This window comes from Ictidomys tridecemlineatus, chromosome 6 (assembly GCF_052094955.1).
Source record: "Ictidomys tridecemlineatus isolate mIctTri1 chromosome 6, mIctTri1.hap1, whole genome shotgun sequence".
NCBI classification, from domain to species: domain Eukaryota; kingdom Metazoa; phylum Chordata; class Mammalia; order Rodentia; family Sciuridae; genus Ictidomys; species Ictidomys tridecemlineatus.
The window spans coordinates 79,977,925-80,002,463 of record NC_135482.1 but is presented as its reverse complement, the minus strand read 5'-3'; the positions used below and the strand labels follow the sequence as shown (position 1 = coordinate 80,002,463).

At 35.4% G+C, this 24,539-nt stretch overlaps 1 protein-coding gene and 1 long non-coding RNA gene across 2 annotated transcripts in view; one reads left to right on the top strand and one right to left on the bottom strand.

The window, feature by feature from the left end:
* Positions 1-20,448, bottom strand: part of Ovch1 (ovochymase 1) — a 49,942-nt gene extending 29,494 nt beyond the window's left edge. Inside the window, exons 1-6 of the mRNA XM_078014973.1 lie at positions 20,270-20,448; positions 18,004-18,091; positions 12,314-12,447; positions 10,974-11,111; positions 6,921-6,995; positions 6,084-6,264 (exon numbers count right to left, since the gene is read on the bottom strand). Coding sequence (XP_077871099.1) covers positions 6,084-6,264; positions 6,921-6,995; positions 10,974-11,111; positions 12,314-12,447; positions 18,004-18,091; positions 20,270-20,300 — 647 coding nt within the window. The 5' untranslated portion in view covers positions 20,301-20,448. The remainder of the gene's footprint in view (positions 1-6,083; positions 6,265-6,920; positions 6,996-10,973; positions 11,112-12,313; positions 12,448-18,003; positions 18,092-20,269) is intronic.
* A 1,862-nt stretch (positions 20,449-22,310) lies between these two features.
* The window catches only part of LOC144364886 (uncharacterized), a 71,691-nt gene continuing 69,462 nt past the window's right edge, over positions 22,311-24,539 (top strand). The window contains exon 1 of the long non-coding RNA XR_013423000.1: positions 22,311-23,433. This is a non-coding gene — a long non-coding RNA (uncharacterized LOC144364886). The remainder of the gene's footprint in view (positions 23,434-24,539) is intronic.

Below are 24,539 nucleotides of genomic sequence, written 5' to 3'. Positions count from 1 at the left end.
GTGCTGGGAAAACTGGAAATCCATATGCAACAAAATGAAATTAAACCCTTATCTCTCACCATGCACAAACCTCAACTCAAAATGGATCAAGGACTTAGGAATACAACTTGAGACCCTGAGTCTATTAGAAGAAAAAGTAGGCCCTAATCTCCATCAAGTGTGATTAGGCTCCAATTTCCTTAATAAGAACTCCTGTGGCACAAGAATTAAAATCAAGAATCAATAAATGGGATGGACTCAAACTAAAAAGTTTCTTCTCAGCAAAAGAAACAATCTATGAGGTAAATAGAGAGCCTACATCTTGGGAGCAAATCTTTACCCCTCACACATCAGATAGAGCACTAATCTCTAGGGTATATAAGAACTCAAAAAGCTAAACACACTCACACACACACACACACACACACACACACAAAAAAAAAAAAAAACCCAATCAATAAATGGGCCAAGGACCTGAAGAGACACTTCTCAGAAGATAATGTATAATCAATCAACAAATACATGAAAAAATGTTCATCATCTCTAGCAATTAGGGAAATGCAAATCAAAACTACTCTAAGATTTAATCTCACTCCAGTCAGAATGGCAGCTATGCATACAAACAACAATGTTTGTTAGTAAGGATGTGGGGAGAAAGGTACACTCATACACTGCTGGTGGGACTGCAAATTGGTGCAGCCAATATGGAAAGCAGTAAGGAGATTTCTTGGAAAATTGGGAATTTCCAAGATCTCCTTGATCTATATCCAAGGACTTAAAAACAACATACTACAGGGACAGAGCCACATCAATGTTTATAGCAGCACAATTCACAAGTAGCTAAACTGTGGAACCAACCTAGATACCCTTCAATAGATGAATGGATAAAAAAATGTGGCATATATACATAATGAAATATTACTCAGCAATAAAAGAGAAAAATATCATGGCATTTGCAGATAAATGGATGGCGTTAGAGAAGATAATGCTAAGTAAAGTTAGATTGGCTAGGTGAAGTTGGCCAATCCACAAAAACCAAATGCCGAATGTTTTCTCTGATATAAGGAGGCTGATTCATAGTGGGGTAGGGAGGGGGGGGCATGGGAGGAATAGACAAACTCTAGATAGGGCAGAGGGATGGGAGGACAAAGGAGAGGATCTGGGGTTAGAAATGATGGTGGAATGTGATGGACATTATTATCAGAAGTACATATATGAAGACACGAATTGGTGTGATTATACTTTGTATACAACCAGAGATATGAAAATTTGTGCTCTATATGTGTAATATGGATTATAATGCATTCTGCTGTCATATAAATAAAAAAATTAAAAAGTATACAAATAATAAAGGAAAAGTCAAAATACTTGTTTTTGGAAGATATGAAGGCTTCTAGAAACAATTTAGTAAAATATTAGCAGGATACAAGATCATCATATAGAAATCAGTAGTATTTATATATATATACCAATAACAAATTCACTGAAAAAGTAACCAGGAAAACAATTCCATTTATAATAGCTTCAATATTTATGAATAAATCTAACCAAAAAGGTGAAAGACTTCTATAATGAAAATTACAGAACATAAGAAAAAAGAAATATAAGACACTAGAAAATAGAAACCCTCCCATTTTTATGGATAGGCAGAACTAATATTGTTAAAATGGTCATATTACCAAAGCAATCTACAGATTTAATGTAATCCACATCAAAACACTAATGACATTCTTCCAAAAAAAACCTGTCCTAAAATTCATAGAGAGGAACAAAAGGCCCAGAAGCCAAAGCAATCCTGAGTAAAAAGAACAATGCTAGAAGCATCACAATACACAATTTCAAAATTATGCTATAGATTTATAGTAACAAAAACAGCATTATATTGGCATTAAAAGACCATTACATTAATAGAATAGAAGACAGAGAACCCACAGATACAATTGTCTGATACTTGACAAAGGCATGAAAAACATACATTGGAGAAAAGGTAGACTTTTTACATAAATGGGGTAGAGAAAGGAGATGGAGGAGAGGGAGATGAGGAAGGCCAGTGGAGGTATGGGAATGAGATTGAATGAATTATATCATGTGCATGTATGAATGTGTCATAATCCCACTATTATGTAAAATTGTGCACCAATACAATTTTTTAATTAAAAATTAAAAAAAATATTTCCCTAGTCATCTATGAAAAGTTTGGGCAGACATTTTTCAAATCAGTATAAAAATAAAATATAATGTGTGTACACAAAAGTATAAAACAATGTGGCATATGCATATACAATAAACCATATGCATATATACTTAAATATTAATGGAAATTAAACAAAATATTATTAATATAAATTAATTCTTCAGAGGATGAATGGTTAGTGAAATGGAAAGAATATTTTAGGTTTTACTTGATAAAATTATCTTGTGGGGGGAGAAAGTTAAGAAATCAAGAAGTCCCTGATGAAACATAATACCTTGAGCAAAATAAAGAACATTGTGCAACTATCCTTCTCACGGTGGACATTCAACTTAATCAACCGAGGTCAAATAAACATGGTCACCTGTAAATTTTTGAGTCCTTTAAGTCAATCACACAATGTTTGTATTTAATTTCATCAGTGAGATTATGACACATTCATACATGCACATGATATAATTCATTCAATTTCATTTCCATACCTCCCCTGGTCTTTCCCATCTCCCTCCCCTGGATATACTTTCTCTACTCTATTAGTTTCCTTTTTATTATCTCAAGATCTCTTTTATCCTCTTTTCCCCTCTAGGTTCCACATGAGAGAAGACATATGACTCTTGTTTGAGTCAAACTTTTCTTGTTTGTTTGTTTTTGGCCTAACATGATGCCATCTAGTTATCCATTTTCTTGCAAATGACATAGTTTTGTTCTTTTGGGCCTGGTAAAAATTTCACTGTGTGTATATACCCCATTTTCTATCGTCAATCATCTATTGACAGACACCTAGATTGGTTCCATAACTCAACTATTGCAAATTGGACTACTATATATATGGGTATGCATATGTCACTATAGTATGCTGACTTTAATTCTTTTGGATAAATACCAAGAGTTGATAACTGGATTATATGGTGTCTCCATTCCTAGTCTTTTAATGAATATTTATACTTATTTCCATAGTTGCTGTACTAATACATTTTCTTAAACAATGTATAAGAGTTCCTATTTTCCTGCATCTTCACAAGCATTTGTTATTCATATTCTTGATTGCCATGCTAACTGGAATAACATGAAATCTCAGTGTACTTTTGATTTGCATTTCCCTGATTACTAAAGACGTTGAATATTTTTTTTCCATATATTTGGCCATTTGACTGCATAGTTTATTTGCCCACTTATTCATTGGGTTATTTGTTTTTGATAAGTTTTTTGAGTCCTATATATATTATGGATATTAATCCTCTGTTGGAAGAGTTTATGGGAATGATTTTCTCCCATTCATTCACATTATTATTTCCTTTGCTGAGCATGAAGTTTTGAAATTTGAATCACCACCATATATTAATTCTGGCTATTATTTCCTGAGCTTTAGGAATTCCATTGAGGAAGTCACTGCCTGTGTCTATATGTTGGAGTGTTTCCCCATTTTCCTCTAGTAGATGTGTAGTTTCTGGGTGATTCTTGAGTATTAGGTTCATTTTGAATCGATTTTGTGCAGGATGAGAGATAGTAATCTAGTTTCATTCTACATTTTGTTATTGACTTAGATGGCTCAAAATTTTACAGGTGACCATGTTTATTTGACCTCAATTGATTTAGTGTCCACCTTGAGAAGAATAATTTGGCAATGTACTTTATTTTTCTATAAGATATGATGTCCCTGCATACAAATTCAAGAATAGACCATTCTATTTGATAAGGGAACCTACTTAAAGATGCTTATATGTCTCTGGCCTCTATACTAGTACTTATATTTTCCAATATATTAAGATTCATTAATTAATCAGCTACTATTGAAGATTCTTTTTCATAGTACCACAAAATGCATTTTGAGAGAATTACTATAAAATGGGCATTTCCAACAGGGTAGGCTTAGCAGAAATCCCATGTGATGTTGGAGTTGTAAACAAACTCATAGTTATCTTATTCCAGATTAGCATAACATAAATGCAGATGGATAGATGTGTTTGTAACTCATGATAGTAGACATCCCTCTATTTTCTAGTTCTGTCAACTGAGAGAATCTAGAAGCAACAAAACTCCAGTGGCACTTAATATATCTAGCACCCAAATCATGTTTTCCTATACCATTCTCCAATAAAATGAAGCAAGGCTCCTTGGAGAAATGGCTGATTTTAGGACAGAGTAGAGAACTTATAAGATTAGCTTGGAGCACCTTATAGTGTTATATAAAGATAGGAGCCTGACAAAGAGATACAGCTAACATGAAGGAGCTCACAGTGGCCAAATCTGGAACAATTTGAGCAACAAAATATGTAGTATTTATAAAATAGATATCCCTGAGTCCACAGCAATTTAAATAAGATTTACTAAGTAGAGAAAAAAGATAACTCTGATGCAGAATCTTAAATGATTTAAATACTCCCTGCTCAAAGGGGTGGAGCTTACTGTCCACCCCCTGAGCTGGACAAATTTAGTGACTTGCTTCCAACTAGTAAGTATGGGAAGGGAGAAAATGTAATTTTACAGTGGAGAATATTTCCTTAGTTATATGATTGAAGTTAACATTAATAATAAGTTCTGTTGATAGTATGTATCCTTGATACAATAAGAATGGCCTATAACTCTGTAGTCTTTCTCTCAAAACCCAGAACTCCCAATAAAACCATGATAAAAATATCAAACTCAATTGAGAAACATTATGCAAAATACCAGATGAATACTCCTTGCAATGGCCAACGTTGTCAAGAAGAAGGGAAGTCTGAGAAACTTAAAGCCAAGGCAAACATAAGGATTCCTGACAAACATAATGTTATATCCTGAATGGCAGAAAGAAGAGCAACTATCCAGACCTTGAAGGATAGACAAGATTAGCATGTTTGACCATCAAAAAATCAAGGGGGCCTAGTGCACTGTGAGCAAGCCGAGAAATGGTTAAGATCTGGACAGAAAGATAGATTCCAGACCCTGGCTACACAGTGGAACCATATAGGAAGATTTTCAATAATGTTATTCAGAACCTAACCACAAGTGATTGATTTAAGTAGCCAAAACAAACCAGTTATGCATATCCACATGCCTTAGAGCTTGATCTACATAACATAGGGTAAGTATAAAAGCAAGTTGCAAAGATTATAAATAAAATTATGGTACATAAGATCAAAACAAAAAACAATTATACTGTTTTAGAAACAGACATGTTAAAAACAAACTTAAGTAAAAATTTAAAAAGAACATAGGTACTATGAATACAAAACTTAGCAAATTTGGCATAGAACTTACCTTTTGGGAGTGGAGCTAAGGGGTCTTGAGAGATAGGTACAAAGATCTTTCCGAAATGTACAGTTTTGGTTCCACTATTCCATTTAACAACTATTATTTAAATTACACATATATTATATTCACTCTTTCATATCACAGAATAGTTCATAGCTCTCTGGTAATTCAGTGATCATGCCCTTGCTGACATGAACCAATTTCAAGAGGAATAATCCTAAACCAACCCAGGGGAAAGTGCACTGCATGGGAAGGCATCTGGAATTATTACCAATAATAAAACTGAGTTCCTAGCTTAAAGATTAAACTAAAGTAGAACACGAGAAAAGTTCAAATACAGGAAGGATCATTATGCAAAGGAAGAAATAAGAACTCTTGTTTTCTGAAGTTACAGTAAGTTGAGACCCATAGATTCTGTGATGGGAAGCAGGTTTTGGCTCAACATGAATAATCAGACCTACATAAATGGGATAAAAAATTCAAGATTGGATTAACTTTATCCTTACTGACATTGTTTAAATAGAAGCTAGAAGGCTATGCAGAGAAAATACTTAAAGGAAGATTCCTGCTTTAGAATTAGTCTGGATGATCTTAGAAGTTAGACAATCACACTTGTGTCCTAGGCATATCCTATAAACCCGTGTGTTAAATAGATTAGTAAAACACCAGTTTCACTCACGGTTGTACACAGTGGGCTGCAGTAAGAATCCAAACTGGATCGATGATGGCACCTCCACATTGGTGATCACCTAAAAACCTCAAACCCACCTGCCAGGGCCAACAGTGGGGACAGGCTTCTTCCCCCGCTGCGATTCTTCTGGAAAGCCACTGGGGACTAAATGGAGGGATGCCACAGATATCTACAGGAAAGAAGAGGAGACCAATGGCTCATCCCAGACAACAATCATGAACCCACTCCTGCAAAGGCTTGCTATAGCTAACAGCAGTAATTCCCAAACGCCAGATGAGATTTATAAAGATACCTACTCCCAAGACCCATCTCTGAGAAGTCTGATCTTAAAAGTCTGCTTAGCCAACTGCGCCAGGCAGTCAGGATTTTAGACATGAAAGTATTTATTCGATCATTTAAAACCTAACTATTCAGTGCTTGCTCTGCCAGGCGCCATCTAACTAAGTTGCTTAGGGCTTTGGTGAGTTGCTGAGGCTCACTTTGAACTTGTTATCCTCCTGCCTCAGCCTCCCCAGCCACTGGAATTATAGGCATGCACCACTGCACCTGGCTCAAGAAATCATTTTAAATAATAAGTTTGTATAGGAGTAGATGAGGACCATGAATTGTTCTCTGTACCTCTTTCTCCCTATATAAACCTTATTTTGTTTTCCCTCTGAGTCTATATGTAAACTCAAACAGGATTCTACAAGTTTCAAGGACTTAAACATAAAACTTGAATTTTTTTTTTCATTGTGGCATATCAAATGAAAGATGAAGATTTCCAAAATAGACATTTAGTTAACAAAGAAGTAGATTAAACAGATAGTAGCATGGCCAACTCACCATATGGAATGGCTTTTCCAGTAAATATAGTATTGGTTTTGAGAAGTGTTGTCAGTCCATTTTTGTTTAAGGACTCTATAGAGAAAAAAAATTTAATTTAAAGTATTTTGAGTAGCTTCACTAATTGACCTTCCTTGTTACCCTGATCAATCACAAAAACCACTCTGCTGTAGACCTCACTAATACTACCATTTATATGCCAGATGCCAAGTTGCACAGATGTGATTTCTTGTTCATCTCTCAATATCCCTGCATCTGGCTCTTTTAAGCACTTTTTCCTTCCTTTACTCCATAATATTTACTCTTGAAATATTTAAAGTCATCTCTTAATTTTAGTCTTTTTTTTCAATATCTTTTTCCAGCCTGAAAAGATATTCTACAAGGTACTGTCTGTCCATACCCTATTTTTTACTCATCTACATAAAGATGATTTCTGAATTTCTCTTTTCAGTATAAATCTCTTCCCTGAATTCTTGACTTAGAATAACTAGATATCTCCATTAGAATTTCCTACAAATTTCTAAACATCTACATGTCATGAATGGAACGAATAGATTTTAATAGTCAGTAGGGCCTTGTTCTTATGTCCCTGCATCATTTAATGGCTCTACCATCCATAGCCACTCGAGCTAGAACCCTGAAAAAAATCAAACTGGACTTTTTCTTCTTCATAAATGCTCTCCCCACAACATGTATAGTCAAGCAATACAATTAGAAAAATTTCTTGCAATGATTTTCCCACCATTCTTCTTACATGTAAGTTCATCCATCTTCTCAATTTTCCATATTACTCTGGAACCAAGGAGTCCAAGGTTTGAAAAACAGCTCCACCTATTCATAGCTCTTTGGGAAAGTCATTTAACTTCTCTAAGCCTCAGTTCTCTAGTCTGTGCAAGGAGAACAGTGTATATTATCTTTGAAGTTTGTAAGGAGAATAAATGGGTGATGTGTATGAAATACTGTCTATACTTGGGATGAAGTGATCAATAGATCTTCACTAGCTATTCTACCACTCTGGTACTTATAGTTTAATGCCTTTTCTATAATCCCTTCACAATATAGTTTTCTTGAAAGTCATCAATTCTCCTTTATTATAGTTTTTGCATAAGATATTCCTTTTGTCTAGGTAAACTTTATCTTCCAAAGTATTGAGAAAATTATTAGTCCTGCAGAAGCTTCTAAATTTTCAAAATAGAGCCAATCTCACTTCTGAATTCCATTTTTTAATCTGAATTCTCTGTTTTTCGCATATGGTACTTGGCATCTTTTGAAATGTTCTAGTGGATGCAGTTTCTTAAGCATTATGGGAGATGCTTGCTAAGGCATAGATTTCTGGGCTCCACCCCAGATCTATAGAATCTAAATCTCTAGGAATGGAACCAGGACTCTGCATTTTTATTCTTCTACCAAAATGATTCAAGCATCCTACATTTGGATAATCACAATTAAATTATCTTCCCTATAAGCATTTTCATAAGCAATAATTCCTATTACACAGGTGATTATACTTGCCTGAAAGCAAAAAGGTGTTTCTAACCTTGAAGCCTTGGAAATTATTTTCACCATCACTTTTGAAATACATGATCATCATTTTACCAAAACTGAATATTGAAATGGATTTCAAGATTCCACAAAGTTTAGTTGTAAAAGTTATAACTATAAATCAAATTTCCCTATAAGAAATTTAAAAATCCGAACACAGGAGGCAAAATATCATCCAACTAATTTTTTTTAAGCCAGCAACTTTGGTTTTCTCCAACTTTAGTTTGTAGGCATAACCATATATACAGAGAAAGTTAAAAATTAGTTTTCAAAGTAACAACGTATCATAATTATCTCAAAAAATTTTTTTATCCCAAAAAACTATATGGGATGAAGACATCTGATTTTTAATATACACAAAAAACTCAATTATTAAAGAACAATAGGAGCTGGATAAACAATAAAACCACCCAAGCAAATCATTTCTTCTTTCCAAAGGACATGGTCATTCTTTTTTTATTATTGATATAAAAAATTAAATGACAGTGGAATGCATTATAATTCTTATTACATGTATACACACAGTTTTTCATATCTCTGGTTATATATAAAGAATGTTGATACCAATTTGTGTCTCCATACATGTACTTTGGATAATGATGTCCATCACATTCCACTATCCTTGCTAATCCGATGTGCCCTCCCTTTCCCTCCCACCCCTCTGCCCTATTCTAGAATTCATCTATTCCTCCCATGCTCCCCCTCCCTCCCCACTATGAGTCAGCTTCCTTATATCAGAGGAAACATTCAGCATTTGTTTTTTTTCGGGGGATTGGCTAACTTCACTTAGCATTATCTTCTGATAAGGCCATTCTTTATGTGAGCAGGCAATACCAGAAATCTGCTTTACCCAACCCTCACAACACATGTACTGTTCTGTTGGAGCATAGGATTGTGCTACCAACTCACCTGCTCTTAAAGTCCAAGTAAATATTCTGAGCCCATTTATATTACTGGTCTCAAACTCACTACCACCTGACTGAGGGACAAATAGGATGAAAGTTAATTCTTCATATGAAGTAAATAAAGTTATAACTTAAAGTATATTTGAAGTTGCTAATAAAATTAAGACTCAAGTGGAAATTACCAGTTTTTGGTTACTTGGACACACAAATGAAAATATTAGCAACAGAAGGAATTGATACAAAAAGAAGAAAACTTAAAATTTTTACCTTCTGCACATACCAGAAATTTATTCACTGATACCATTTTCCCCTTTCTCTGAGTACTTCTTTTTCACCTTCCAAATATTCTGAAAGATTTTCCACATTTTTCATGTTTCTATTAAAAATCTTTACTAGTGAGTCAGCTGCTGGTTCACAGGTCTTAAATCTAAAGTTTTCTGGCATGTGAGTCCTCGAGCTTCAAGTGTAAGAAATCCACACTCCCTCTCAGTTTCAGTCAATGCCACAGCCACCCTGGTGAGTCTGATGCTTCTCAAATTGAATTTAGAGGATGGGCTGTTAACTACCTAACTTGTGTTTTTCTTCAGGATCATCATAAATCACAATGGAATCATAAATACAGTTTTGGTTAAATTCAACTTTAAAGTCCTCAAATGTCAACTGTACAAATTATAAACACAACCAGAGAAGTGGTCAAAAAGAAAAAAGTTTAAGAAGTTTCTCTCTGCACATTACAAGGATCTCTGTTATTATCAAAATGTGGCTGATACAGATGTAAACAATTATAGTCTCCTTGGAGTGCAATTTGGCAATGACTACCAGGTTTAAATGCATAAAACCCTTGACTCAGCAAGTTCATTTCTGCAAATTACATATATCTGCATGTGTTCAAAGATACTGACACAGGGATATTCATGGCAGCATTGCTGCTATAGACAACAACTGGAAACTCAAACCTCTGCTAATAGGAAACTGATTTAATAAGTCAGGTAACATTACACAATATTTTATGTAGTTTTTAAGAAGAACTCTGTAGGCTCATTTGAAAAGTTCTTTGAGATACTGTTCAGTGAACAAAGCATTGCCAAGTAACTTAGATGCTTATGCTCAGAATACCTCCCCAGAGATCTGCAATAACATCGATGTTTTACTCCATGTGTAGGACAAAAGTCTGATAAAAAGCCTTATTTTGCATTGCGTACACTTTTAAATTGCTGCATTTTTAAAGTCACATACAGAACCCTTTTAGAGTAAAAAAAAAGTGGCAAAAAGAAACTTCTAGCCATAACGATATCTTAACAATCCATACGAAGTAAGTTCTGCCTATCTAGCATAGTACCTAAGTTTTCTATAAAGTAGCAATTCCTCAATTGCTTACTTTTATGATATGTTTCTCTGGAGCATGAATAAACCAATAATACTAGACATTATTGGGCAAGTGAGGATAGTTAGCAGACTGAATTGTCCCTTCCTCTACCAATACAGCCACACTCTCACAACCTGAACCTATGCAGATGTAGGGAGAATCCACAATGAATGGCGAAAGGCACTTCTGCTTGTCATCTCCATTCAGAGACAGCAGGGAATGAACACCTGAAATCCTTACCTGTTCCTGAGTTCTGTACAGCAGAAAAGCAAAGTTCAAAGCCACTGCCACTGTTTTCTGCATCAGAAACAAATGTAACTATGGCCTGGTTTGTCTTCATCAGCAAGGGTGAGGGCAACATATCTCCACAGACCTTACCTTGAGAGGAAAAGAAATTGAAATAACATTACTGAAATGTAGTGCAAAGTTATACACAGTTATTTTTCTGGTAATATCTCCCATGAGTTCTTCTTTAATCTTGCCACAGTCTCTGCTTCAATGATTCTATTTCACCTATCTTCTGGCTCCCAGTCTCAAGTCAAATTCTACTCGCCCTTTAGGATCTTATTCAAGGTCCAGTTCTCTTATAAACTTTGCTGGACACTCATTGAAAATCAAGGGACCTTTCCTTGGATCACTTTAGCACATTCTGTATTCTGCAGCTTTTCCTGCTGTGTGGGATACCTTCAGTGACCTCAAGCCACAAGCTTGAGACTGATTCTCTATATGTTCAGCTTGTGATATCTCGTACATACCCGACTTTAAGCAAGAATGATTGCTAAATAGATTTAAATATAAAAAGATTACTCAATAAATATTATAACCCTAGAACACTATCTTTTCTATGTCAAAATTTGTGAAGAGACATTTGTCTTGTCATTGGTCTCATGGAGATCTAGAGATGAAGGTCTGTATCAGCTGGTGAGACCCTTCTATGCTTAACACATTTCAATTAGAGGTCAATTATGTTTCTATAGCTTGTAAGAGGAATCTAACAAAGTTAAGTGGCTGAAATGACCTATTGTGTCTTTAAATTATTAAAGAACTGTACAGTAGAGTTCAAAGTTTGTGTATGTAAACCGATATCCACAAAAATGTTAACAGTAAGAGCCAGGACTGTTGTTCAGTGGTAGAGCATTTTGCCCAGCATGTATAAGGCCCTGGGATCGCTCCCCAGCACCGCCATCTCTTAGTGGTAGGTTTGTGAATGGTTTACATTTTTTCCTTTTTGCTCATCTTTATATACCAAATTTACTAAACATATACCCACTTTTGTGATTAAAAATGAAAATATTAACCTTTCCTTGAAATGGAGGTTTTCTGGCAATTGTGACATCAATTTTATTCAGTAATGTTATTAAACTTGAGAAAGGAATGAGATATTTAGTGTCTGATTTAGAAAAACAATGAAGAAAATGATCAGATAATATGCTATTGTTTCTATTCTTACAACCTCCTGCACCCATCCCTTTTAGAAGGGCACAGTATGCAAGATAAAACAATTATCCCAGGTGCAGAAATCTCACTTGAGCTATAGCATTTCTCTTTTTTAAAGTACTCTAAAATGATAAATGACATACTAATAATTGCTTCATCACTTGATTGTAAAGATATGTAGTCATGATCACATCCAGCTCGATTTTCTATATCTAGGCTTGTAAATTTTATCAGGATAATTTTATCTTCTGGTACCATTATTTTCCAGACACATAAACTGGGGTAAGAGCAGGAAAAAAATAAAATTAATGCAAGTTTGAAAATAAGATCTAAGTTTCATGCATTAGTTTACACTTTACCAATAGTAAAATTTTGCAGAATATTAGAATGCAAAAAACAACAAATTCCTTATATGGCAGAAATATGTTTATAACCAAATTGCTAACATTTCTCCAACAAATACATGAGTACTAATTAGGAAATGGCCAGAAACCAATGTTTAAATTTTATTTAGTTAAAAAGTGCTAGAATTTTCATCTATAAACTGAAGAAAACTTCTCAGATTTTTCTAGGTCATCATTAGTCTAGTTAAAATTCATAATATTCACCTAGAAGTTGAACTATGGACAATGAATTCTCATGAATTATGGATTAACTGTGCAGCACATGTTACCTCTAACCAGCCAAATCAGGTCATGCTAAGTCAGTCCCCAGGGTTGTAATATCATCTAACTTCCAAATCAGGTCAGATGTGACCTTTCACTAACATCTTTAGAAACATGTCTAAACATTTTCAAAGTAGCCTTACATAATCTATCACATAACACTTCACCTTTGTTTTCCTCATATGAATTTATACTATTTAAGAAAAAAATCCCATTGAACCACAAATCTCAACTTCTTCCATATGTCACATTCATCTGAATGCAAAATTATTTGGAATCTAACACGTCAGAATGAATTTCTTTCTGAAGTGTGGCAGTCAGTCTTCCTCAACAACCTTAGACGTTAATAGCCCACTGCTCTCTAGGTAATAAATGTTCAGGACTGTAGGAGCAATCGAGTTCTTTTATGCCCAATTTCTAAAAGCCAGACACTAATAATTCTTCTTGCCAAACAACTTCCTCTCAACCAGAAACTCTTCAAATTAATCTTTCTATTCAAATCCATCATTCTGAATATAGATATAAAAATAGGTAACCTAAAATAGTATTAAAATCACTTTTTAAGAACTTCCATTTAAAAAGCAATAAGCTACCTAAAATATTATAAAGCTCGCTTTTCTAAGCTCTTCAATTGAAAAAGCACTGTGCATCTATCATCCTTTTTGAGACTCATTATACCCCTCTGAGAACACAGGAGAGAAATTACTATCCCTATTTCAAATGAGAAAACTGGCATTGATACTAAAAGACTCATTGAATCTCTTATATAATAGGAGCTATAGTTCAAGTGTCATGACTTCAAAGGACCAGTACTTTCTCCTGTTTTCAAATTATTTTCTGCCTCAAAATGTCTTAGATGGAAAATAGGGTTCAAATAACATGCCAACCTTGATTTACTATCAGCAACTGCTGTATTTAGGAGGATTCTGAGGTCAAGAAAGAGAGAAATGCCAAAATCATCAATATATTCACTCAAACATCTATCAATCATCAATTATGATCGATAGACAGTGTCCTAGGCTCTGAGAAATGCAAAGTCTGCCATGGGTATGGAGGAAAGAGGACAACCTGGGTGCCATCTCCCTGCCATTTCTAAAATTCTAGCTATCTCCTATCAGAATAAAGACAGGCTTGAAGGGAATATACAACTCCCTGCTCCTCCTCCTCCTTTTTTTTTTTTTTTAACCATTTCCTAATTAGTGCCATTTGGAATTTACAAGACCATTTCACAATTCAATCCTGCTTAGTATGCTAGAAAAGTCACTAACTATGCAAATTGGTCTTATACCTTATTTTCAAGACACGTCTTTTCATATTTTAACATTTTGAAATTATAATGTTTCTGTACAACAAAGTCTTAGAATTTCCCTAGGGCTAGACTGAAAGTTCTTCCAGGAAGGACTTACATTGACTTCTGTCAATCACCTGGAGGTTCTATCAACTCTGTACTGCCAACTTTTTCTGCTTAATATGACTTGAACTATACTTTTGGTGGTAATTTCAACTGTGACCTTCATGAATATTAGCTAGTGATACAGATTCTCAGGGAAGATTTTTCCACCTCCCTTTCCAGGGCCAAGGTTGGGGCATATAACTTTCCACATGGGTGGGTTTAGACTTTTATAGCTATTTAGTGAAGGGATATCCTTTCATCTTCTCAATTTATATGGGCCTTTCATCTTCTCAATTTATATGGGCCTATCTTGTGTACGGTGTTTTCTGTATTGGTGGTACATAAAACAATGTATTTTGAAAAAAAATTGTCTTAGATTTATTGAAACTGCAGTACAAATTCACATTGACTAACTCCTATAAACTCTCAAATATCATCCTTACTATTTGATCTCAACTTCATTCTCTAAACTTGAAGCAACTGAAATTTTGTACGATTACTAAGACATTTGGTATCAATTCATCTTTCCTGTAGATTAACTTCTGCTGCTTTATCAGGAAAGGATTTATTCCTCCTCCTTTCTAAACCAAACTTATTTGCTGTGTTCTCATGAGACTTGTTTCACATTTCTATGTTTTCTGACTCTTACTCTCTCTTCTGCCCATAAATACAGTTCTCTCTCCAAACAAAACACTTTTCTTGACCCTACTATCTAAAAATCACTGTCCTATCTTCTTCACCAGACAGTGGAAGTTCCATTCTTTCAGTAGGCCAGTTTAAAACTCCAAGTCATTCACAAGGACTCTCTCCCTCTCCCTAAACCCAAACTGTCAACTCTTCACCAAATCCTGTGACTATCACTTGTCTCCACTTCTGTGGCTACAAATCTAGTCAAAGTCATCTGGACTACTGTAGTAACTACTATTGTTTTTGATCTCTCCTGTCCACAGTTCATTTTCAACACAATAACCAAAGTGATCCTTTTAAAATATGTCAGACTATTTTCCTCTGCTCAAACCCTTCAATTGTTCTCCATCTCAGTAAAACCCAAAGTTCTTTTTAGGTCCAATAAGGCCAAAACAATCTGGCCACTGCCTTTCTCACTCAGCTCTAGCTCTCTGGTCTTGTTGCTGATCCACAAAAATACCACTTGTATTCTTGCCTCACACCTACCACTTCTCCTACCTGGAGTGTTCCTTTCCACGCTGACCATATGGTTCCTTCCCTCCCCTTTTCTAGATCTGTTTTCAAGTATCATCTTTATGGTCAACCACTCAAATTTTGCATACTCCATCACTCTCTACCATGCTTATAAATTTTTTTCTGTGCAGAATTTTCTACCTTCTACTATTACAGGTAACTGTTTTTTAAAGTATTTTTTTTAGTTGTAAGTAGACACAGTACCTTTATTTTATTTTTATGTGGTGCTGAGGATCAAATCCAGTGCTTCATGCATGCTAGGTGAGTGTCTACCTCTGAGCCACCAACCCCAGCCCCAGGTAATTTTCTTTTTATGACTCTGTTACCACCTTCTAACTTGCCCTACACAAAGACAGTGTTTGTGTTTGATTCACTGCTATCTTTCTAGCACTTACAACAATGTCTGGTACACTGTAAGATTTCATAAAAACCTAATGGTATTTGAGATAGAAAATCTTTAATAATCTTTTAAAATATGCCTTCTGATCCTACGAGTCAAGAGCTGACTCAGCTCTCAAATTTTGAATTTCCAAGGTAATGACACTTCTCTGAACTCACTTTGACATTTTCTTGAAACTCCATTGCAGAGAACTCTGAAATACTTGAATTGCTGTGTTTGAGAGCACGAGGACTGTCCTCTTCATGTCTCTTTCCCAATATATAAATAGCTTGCTCAAATACCCAGATTATCAAGGACATTCATTACACCTGAGGCAGACCAAACTTCACTCTCTCAAATTAAAAAGTCCTTAATATTGGGTTAAAAATCTATCTTCTGACTTCTACCCAGAAATCCTTTGCAGTTAGTCAGTACAAGTTTTTTTTTTTAAAGATTCTCAGATAAATCAGGAAGTTCCTTTTTCCTCCTGTCTTCTTTGATTCAAAAATACCTCTAGTTTCTTCAACCATAACTCTTAAAACACTTTAAATTTATTTCCTTGGGATTGGGGATACAGCTCAGTGGTAGAAAACTTGCCAAGCATGCACAAGCCCTTGGGTTCAATCTCCAATACCAGACACAAAATATTACATATCAGTTATTATCCTTCTGATGAATTCCAGCTTATTAATGTCCCTGTTTAAAGAGGGTACCTAGAAGCCTTGTCTGAGATTCTAATAAAATAGAACTCTCTCTTGTTCTTAGAAATCACTCTTCCAATAGTTTAAGCACAGATAGCAAAAACTTACTGGCCTCTTCTCATCTCAAGGATGACTCAGGAAAAAGTCATTTTAGACCTTTAAGCCTTTTAAATGTGGGCAGCAGTTAAGCCACATTTTCCCCATTCTCTGTGTAAATACTCTTATGCATCTTAATTTTTGAAAATTACACTCCTTTCATCATTTTAATCTCCCATGGCCTCTTGCATAAGTCTAAACTTCCTTTACATAGAATTTAAGTTCTTGCATAATTAAGTCCTGACCAGTACTTCAATCCTCATCTCCTGCTACCCCAGTTCCCATTCATGTGGCTCTCAGGATAGAGATAATCATAATCACTAGGATAATCATAACCCAAACAACCCTGACCTTTCCCACCTCCTTGACATTGCTTATACAAAATTTTCTTTACTTGAGAAGACCTCACTCCTTGTGTCCATCTCTTGAAATCTTAGGTCTTAGATCTACAAAGGACCTCACAGCTATAGAACCAGCTATTCTTTAACATCTAGTTTCAATGCCACCCCTTACAACTAAGGCATTCTTTCCCATCCCACTCTGCACACACACTTCTTGCAAAACACACCCTGAAAAATCAGCCTCCGTTGTTCATAGGACCAACTTATTTATGGCACACTATGAATAAGCTTATTTTATCCCTTTTTTAAGTGTAGTGTAGTTTTTGTCAAGCTTTCTCTTCCTACCAGATTATAAATGCATAGAACTGTCATCTACCTTTGTATACTCTACAAAACATCATACAATTTTAAAAATGAATTTAGGTCACTTAAGAAAATGAGATACATGCAAAGAATTGATTTCTAAAGTTTAAAGACATCCTTATCCATATAGAGAAACAAGACAGGTAGGGAAAAATAAATTTGAAATATACTGCCACTTATATATCATAAACTATGTTCCATTTTCCAGGTGATACTTAAAATATTACTATGATTAAAGAAATAGGCATGCCAGGATTAACCACTAAGTTTGCATAGCAATCTCACACCAGATGATTTTAATATTCGATGTTTGAACTCATCAGTTCAGGCAAGTTTTGGTCTTAACACTATTTGGGGTGACGATTTATATTAATGACTCTAAAATGCCAATTAGTAGATATTTGCCAACCAGAAAACAACAGATGAAATATATACTTTTAATATTATCAGATAAATAATTGGAGATGCTAGACAAACTTGCCAAAATATAGTCATTTAAATTAATGAATTGTGACATATGTACAACAACAAGAGGTTCCCAATTAGAATAAGATATACTCCATGTTTTATAAATATATCAAAATATACTATACTGCCATGTATATCTAAAAAGAATAAAAACCTAAAAAGAATAAAATTGTCTTATTTTATGTGAGGAGGAAAACCCAAGAATCATTCATACTTAAGATCCATACCTATTATGAGAATAGTTGTCTTCTTTGGAATAGGGGTATTGAATCTCCCCACTCTCTCCAAATAATACTATTCCCTGAGGTTTACAAGCTTTAAGAAAATGTAAAAGAAGTGGATTATTTTCTGGACAACATTTCAAAAGTGTATAGATCTCATCCTGAAGCTATACAATTTATATTAGTTACATTTAGGAAAACATGTCTTTAATGGATATAATCTAGACATCATATTATAAACAGTCTTTAATAAAATTTTTGAATCATATGTTCTTTAACAGAGTTCTTCAGATTCAAAACTTACACAATTTTCTCAAATCATGAGTCACACTGAGGCTGTCAAATTTATATTATATGAGACTAATATGGTTTTCACCTATCTCTTCTAGAATATCCTAGGTATCTCTTCTAGAATGTTCCAGGTAACAGTAAAGTAACACTGTACAAATACATGCAGCTTTTAGTAATGGCATTTACTCAAAATTCATTTACTCAAAACTGAGATGCAAATGTCAGGTTTTAACTGTTGGAAGCACTCTGTATAAAACCATTGAGGCATTTAAAGTTTAGAAATGGAAGTAAAATTCAATTATGAATATGATATGATTGCATTTGCTTTCTTCTAATGATTTCCCCCAATTCCATTTCCTAACTAGATCATTAGAACTATGCACATCCTCCTGTCTCTGTCTTCTATCCACACCTTGGACAGAATTCAGGCCCTTTTTTTTACACACCTTGGACTCACTTCTGAAAGGGATTGGCCCCAGTCCAAATATATAGATGGTAGAAGAATACCTTTCTAACAATTATTTCAGTGAAAATTGTGATAATGTGACTTTAAAAAATTACACATTATGATTTCTACTTAAAACCAATGTAGAGGAGAACTTTGCTCAGAGTCAGTGGCCTATTATGTCTTTTAAGAAGATTGAAAGACAACATGGAAGCAGAAACCAATTTGATCTGATGGTTTGAAAATATGAAAGATTCAATTAATTTGATTTTTAAGATTGTAGAAGCCTAAATTTAATCCTATTTCTAAAATAGTCAGTTACGTGAGGTGGTTCAGAGAAGAGCTTGAACAAAATAGGCAATTAGAATATAAAGGAGATGAAAAACCTAGAAAGATGATCTTAAGAACATGTTACTTAAATAAATTACTTATCACATTCTGATGTTCATTAGTGAAATTAACTGTTATTGTCCAATTACACTGCCCTTTAAAATTCTATTGCTGTTACTAATTCTTTGTTCAGGGGTCGTTAACCTTTTTAGCTTTCTCTTCCAGGTGGTCAAAGTGGAACAATCACTACCAGGAGGGACCTGACCCTGCGGTGGTAGGGCAGTGGACAGTGTGCAAGACACTAAAGGCAGATGAAGTGAGCGGGGAGTCCTCCCAGTCTGAGGAAGTGCTGGCCTGAAGCTGGGCCAACAAGCAGCAGCACTTCAAGTCTTCAACTAGGTGGCTAACCTTGGACAGCAACAAAGGAGGGACAGACAGATGGAGGGAATGTGAGGTTTTGCTGCTTTGAATCTTGGGCCTTAAACATTTGCTTCCTTGTCTAAACTGTGTTCCAGGAAGTTGTGCTCTGCAGTGCCTTGTACCATTTTCTGTGAACCTTCTGGCCTCTGAGACTCTGAGACCCTCTCCTTCTCAGCACACTTACAGCTTCACCTTTCATCCAGGTCTATCTGCACTTCACCTTTCATCACAATATTTTTTCCTTCCCAAGTAGTTAGAAAGTTCCTAGAGGACAGGCTTTGCTCTCCAGACCTAGTATTTGCTCTCCAGACCCAGTATTTTCCTAGTCTAGATTTTAGTGTCACTGAACAAAATAAACTCTCAAAGTATTCCTCATTTCCCCCAGTTTTCCAAGGAAAATAACAAGGCTGAATGGGAGAAGGGGGAGAGAAGGGATCCATTTTTCGTGTTTTTAAGTGTTGTAGAGGAAACGTGTCAAATGAATCAAAGAAAGAAGAATCTGCTGAGTCTATTCTCAAGGGCTGTCTTTCAAATCTCAAACGCAAAAAGATAGCTCATAAAAATTTTATACAGGGATTCAGTTTAAGTTAAACTGATAGCTATCGATGCTCAAGAATTCTGAGACAAAATATTACAGACATTGGACTAAGAATTTAAAATCAGTCATTCTTTGCTTCGTACTAAAGCTTTTCTCTGATACTATCACAACATATCAAAGTAACTACTCTTGAGATAAACATGATCAGTTTTTGACTTGGAATGAAAGGAGGAAGAAAATTTACTCACCTGTGATCATGTTTTGAGTGATAAAATCCATCAACTCAAACACCTTGGAAAAAATGCCAGGTAATGCACTTGTGTGGTAATTTTTTGGAGAAGCCGAACCTCTTTCACAACCAGCTACCCAGGAAGTTATCCCAGCCAGAGTCCAGATTCCACCAGGTCTTCTACAAGCCAGTGGGCCTCCAGTGTCTCCCTTGTGTAGGAAAGAAAGAAAAACTGAAAATATTCACAAGTTAAATTATCATGTCAGTTCTACGAACATTGGCACTCATCTCAAAGAGGTAGAAGCCCAGAAGTCCACCAGTCACTCACTGTCCATCAACATTTTGATTTTGATCATCCATTTCCTCATTGTTAATTTCATCTTCTCACCCAGATTTAATATCCTTTCACTGACTGGCTGCAATCTTGTCAAGCCAGTACTCAATTTCTCTCTCTCTCTCTCTCTCTCTCTCTCTCTCTCTCTCTCTCTCAGAACTACCACATACATTCCAAAAATGAGTAAAAGGAGGAGGCGGGGGCAATGTGGTTACAGTTGTATGCTTCTACTGTGCCTTGTCACCTACAGCAGATGGGAAAGGATAAATCCTCTTCCAAGCCCACAACATCAGTGAACAGAGCCCTGAGGGACTTTAAGAACAGAAAGCCTGGGAAGCTCAAATTTGTCCCAGGTATATAAGTAAAAGACCACAATGGCTTCCATGCTAGAGAGTAAAGAACCCAAGATTTCAGGAGTCTGTCTTCAATAACATTTCAGTACATGTTTCTTTGAGTACATGTCTCGGACAATCTTGTGTCAGATTAAACTCTCCTCAAAAGGTATAGGATTGTTAGAGTGCTTCACAGAAAAGAAAAAAATAAGGACTTCCTCTTACAGAAGGGACAGAGTACCTTCAGCCTACTTGTGATCCAGTTTAGAAAGTGGCACAACTGTAAGTTTCTAGCTTCCTCTCTCCTGTCATACCCTTGAAAAAAAAATTTCAAATTTCTTTAATGGTAAACTCCAGGGAGCTTCCCACAAGAGTTTCAGGTTGCTTTCTGAAAAAGAATAATGACTCTGATGTTCTACCTTTAAAATAAATAAATAAATAAGATAATGTACTTGGAAGGCATATTTAAAACTTGACTCACGTCTTTTACAAATCAGTCCCTTTCCTCTCTAGGCACCTCAGAGATTGTGAAGTTATTATTTGTGAAGTTGTTGTTAGTCTTGGAAAGTGGCTCTCATGACATCTATTCAACCCAGTTACTAAAACTATTCATCTTTTTTCAAACATATTTTGCACTAAAGGAAAAAAATATTATAGTGTTTAATGAAATGTGAAATAAAAAATAATTCCCAGCTGGATTTATTAAAGATTATTATTTTGATTCCATTAGATTGGAAACACTGAAAATAACCCCTGCCCCAGCTCACCAAAATACTGTGTAGAAATGGGCACAGGAAAGAATTCTCTCAGTTCAGACCAAGTACAGTTTTCAATAGAAGCCAGATGGAAAGATGAGGGGAAAAGGAACTTTGAAGTAGTAACTCCCCAAAGCAGTCATGGGCAAAGGCAGAAACCACTTTAACCCACTTTACTAAATAACTAGGTGGTTTATACTTTGGTACCTGGCAGGCATCCTTTCCCTGCTCAGGAAAACTGGCACACAGCAGGGTCCTTCCCAGAGGAGGAAGGTTCATACTCTTCAGCACAGAATTACACATTCTGTCATCCATGATGGAAAGTTCCCTTTCTTGTAAGACATTTGAATACTCAGAATCTATAGAGAGAAAACTGACAGATAGTCAACAACTGTCCCCTTTAAAGCAAATTAGTGAGTAGCCCTCACATTTAAAACTCTCTCAAATAGATTTTAAGTCAATGTAGAAGATGCATTTTTTGTTGTTTGTTTTTGGTGTGAATTATGTTTCAAGGTCAGATATATGATAATGGACATCATTAAGAAATTCAGATTTCAGGTTACAGGCAATTGGCTTTTCTTAACATATGCTTAAATGTTTCCCCAAGAGGAAAACTAGAGTCAATTAGGCAATGTTTCATAAAAGTCTGTTTTAAAAAATCATAATTTTAAGCTGTATTGACATACAGTTAAGTATTATTCATATTCAAAGTGTATAATGTGATGTTTTGATAAATGTATAATTTGTGAGATGACATCCACAAACATGATAGCACAATTATCTTTTTTCTTATAGTGAAAATACCTAAGATTTGTTCTCCTAGCAAATTTCAAGTGTACAATAATTATTGACTATAGGAACCATGTCATGCATTAGGTCTCCATAACTTATCATATAATTGTACTCTTTGTCCAATATTTCCCCATTTCTACCATCTCCCAAGCCTCTGGAAGTGACCCTTTTGCTGTTCTTTCAGCTGCACTTTATAAAAGGTCATGATATTAAAAACAAGGAAGCTGGGGCTTGGATTGTGACTCAGTGGCAGTGGCACATGCCTAGCATGTGCGAGGCACTAGGTTCGATTCTCAGCACTGCATGTAAATGAATAAAATAAAGGTCTACTGACAACTAAAAAAAATTAAAAATTTATAAAAAAAAAAAATAAAAATACAAATAAAATCAAGGAAACTTACTGATTCTATTTCCTGATTTCTCTTTTATCATATTCTTCTAAAATTTTTTTTGGTAGTTGTAGATGGACAGAATGCCTTTTTTAAAATTTTGTTTCTTTTTTTCTTTTAAAATGTGGTACTAAGGATCGAATCAGTGCTTCACACATGCTAGGCAAGCTCAACCACTGAGCCACAGCCCCATTCCTACTATATTCTTCTTTATATTCTTCATACCTCCAGCTTCCTTTATCTGATGTACCTAAGCAAAACGACAGCAGCAGGAGTGATAAGAATAGGTTTTTTCCTAAGTGTGAGATGTCTATGGTGAAGACTACTAGAACTCTTCACTGGGTCAGAAATTAGGCAGGAAAACAAAAGGATGAATCATTCATGGTCAACAAAAATCACTTCTGCTTTCTCTGTGTATACAGAGACCTGGAGAAAGTAGTATGCATTTTTTGATGCCTCTTACTCTCTGTAATCTTGCCCCATCCACTGGCCATGCAAAGAATTCCTGCTTCAAATTGATCATCTCTGTGTGGAAGACAGATTGGCTGAACAGCAATTCCTGAAACAACAAAAATCACAAGGTTTGTGAATAGACAAATGACACCAACTATATTTGGAAAAGTAACATGTGCTTGATTTCATACTTTTATAAATGTCACTGTTTCCTAAATGTCACTTCATAATTATAAGAGAAGAAAATGCAGAAAAAATAAATCAAGGAAAAAAATCTAATTCTGCATAATCACCATGAGCCCCGCCCCCCAAACTACTAAAATTTCAAGTGTATACTCTCAATTCTGAAATGATATTTTCATTTAATAGTTATTGAGCACCAACATGTGGCAAGCACTCTTCCAAACTTCAATGAATGAATAGGAAAATCCTCTCCCCAACCCCTTGTGGAGTTTATAGGAAAAAGGGGGGGGAGGGAGGAGGGGGAAGGGAGAGAGAAATGGGTGGGGGGAGGTACAAACAAACTATTTTAAGTGCTCTTGGGAAAATCAGTAGGTGAAGGAAGAAATTTGGGGAGGACGGACGGCATGGGGGCTATAGTTTTATGAATTGTGGGCATGGCAAATCTCATGGCGCTTGTGACATTTGAGAAAAGTCTTGAAGTTGAGGGAAGGAATCATTCAGTTCTCTGGGCAGAAAGCATTTGCTGAAGACAAGTGTAGAAAGTCTCTTTTGTGAGATATTGGCACACCTATTTGGGAAGAATGGAGAAGCCAGGATGGCTGGAGCATATTGAGCAAAAGGAACTTTAACAGAAGATGAACACAATTGGGCTTAGATTCTAATGGGGGGAGGGAGGGGGAAAGGTGGAAGAGATATTATTGGGGAACCACTGAAGTGTTTTGAGCAGAGTGACATAATCTGATTTACATGTTTAAAAGAATTATTCCAGCTGCTGGGTTAATAATAAATATTAGGGAAGTAAAAGAAGAAACCTGATACTTTAAGAGATTTTAAAAATTAACCCTGGCAAGAAATGATCGCACAGCCTGGGTAAGATAGTTGAGTGAAGTGAAGAAGGCAGAAGCAACAGGATTTTTGGTGCATTAGAAAAACAATCAGGGATGAAAGAAAAATCCAAGACAAGTCCAAAATTTTTAGCTTAAACAAATGAAAAGATGGAGTTGTCCTAACCAAGATGAAAGTAGCTGTGGGAAGAATCTATGTAAGGGGA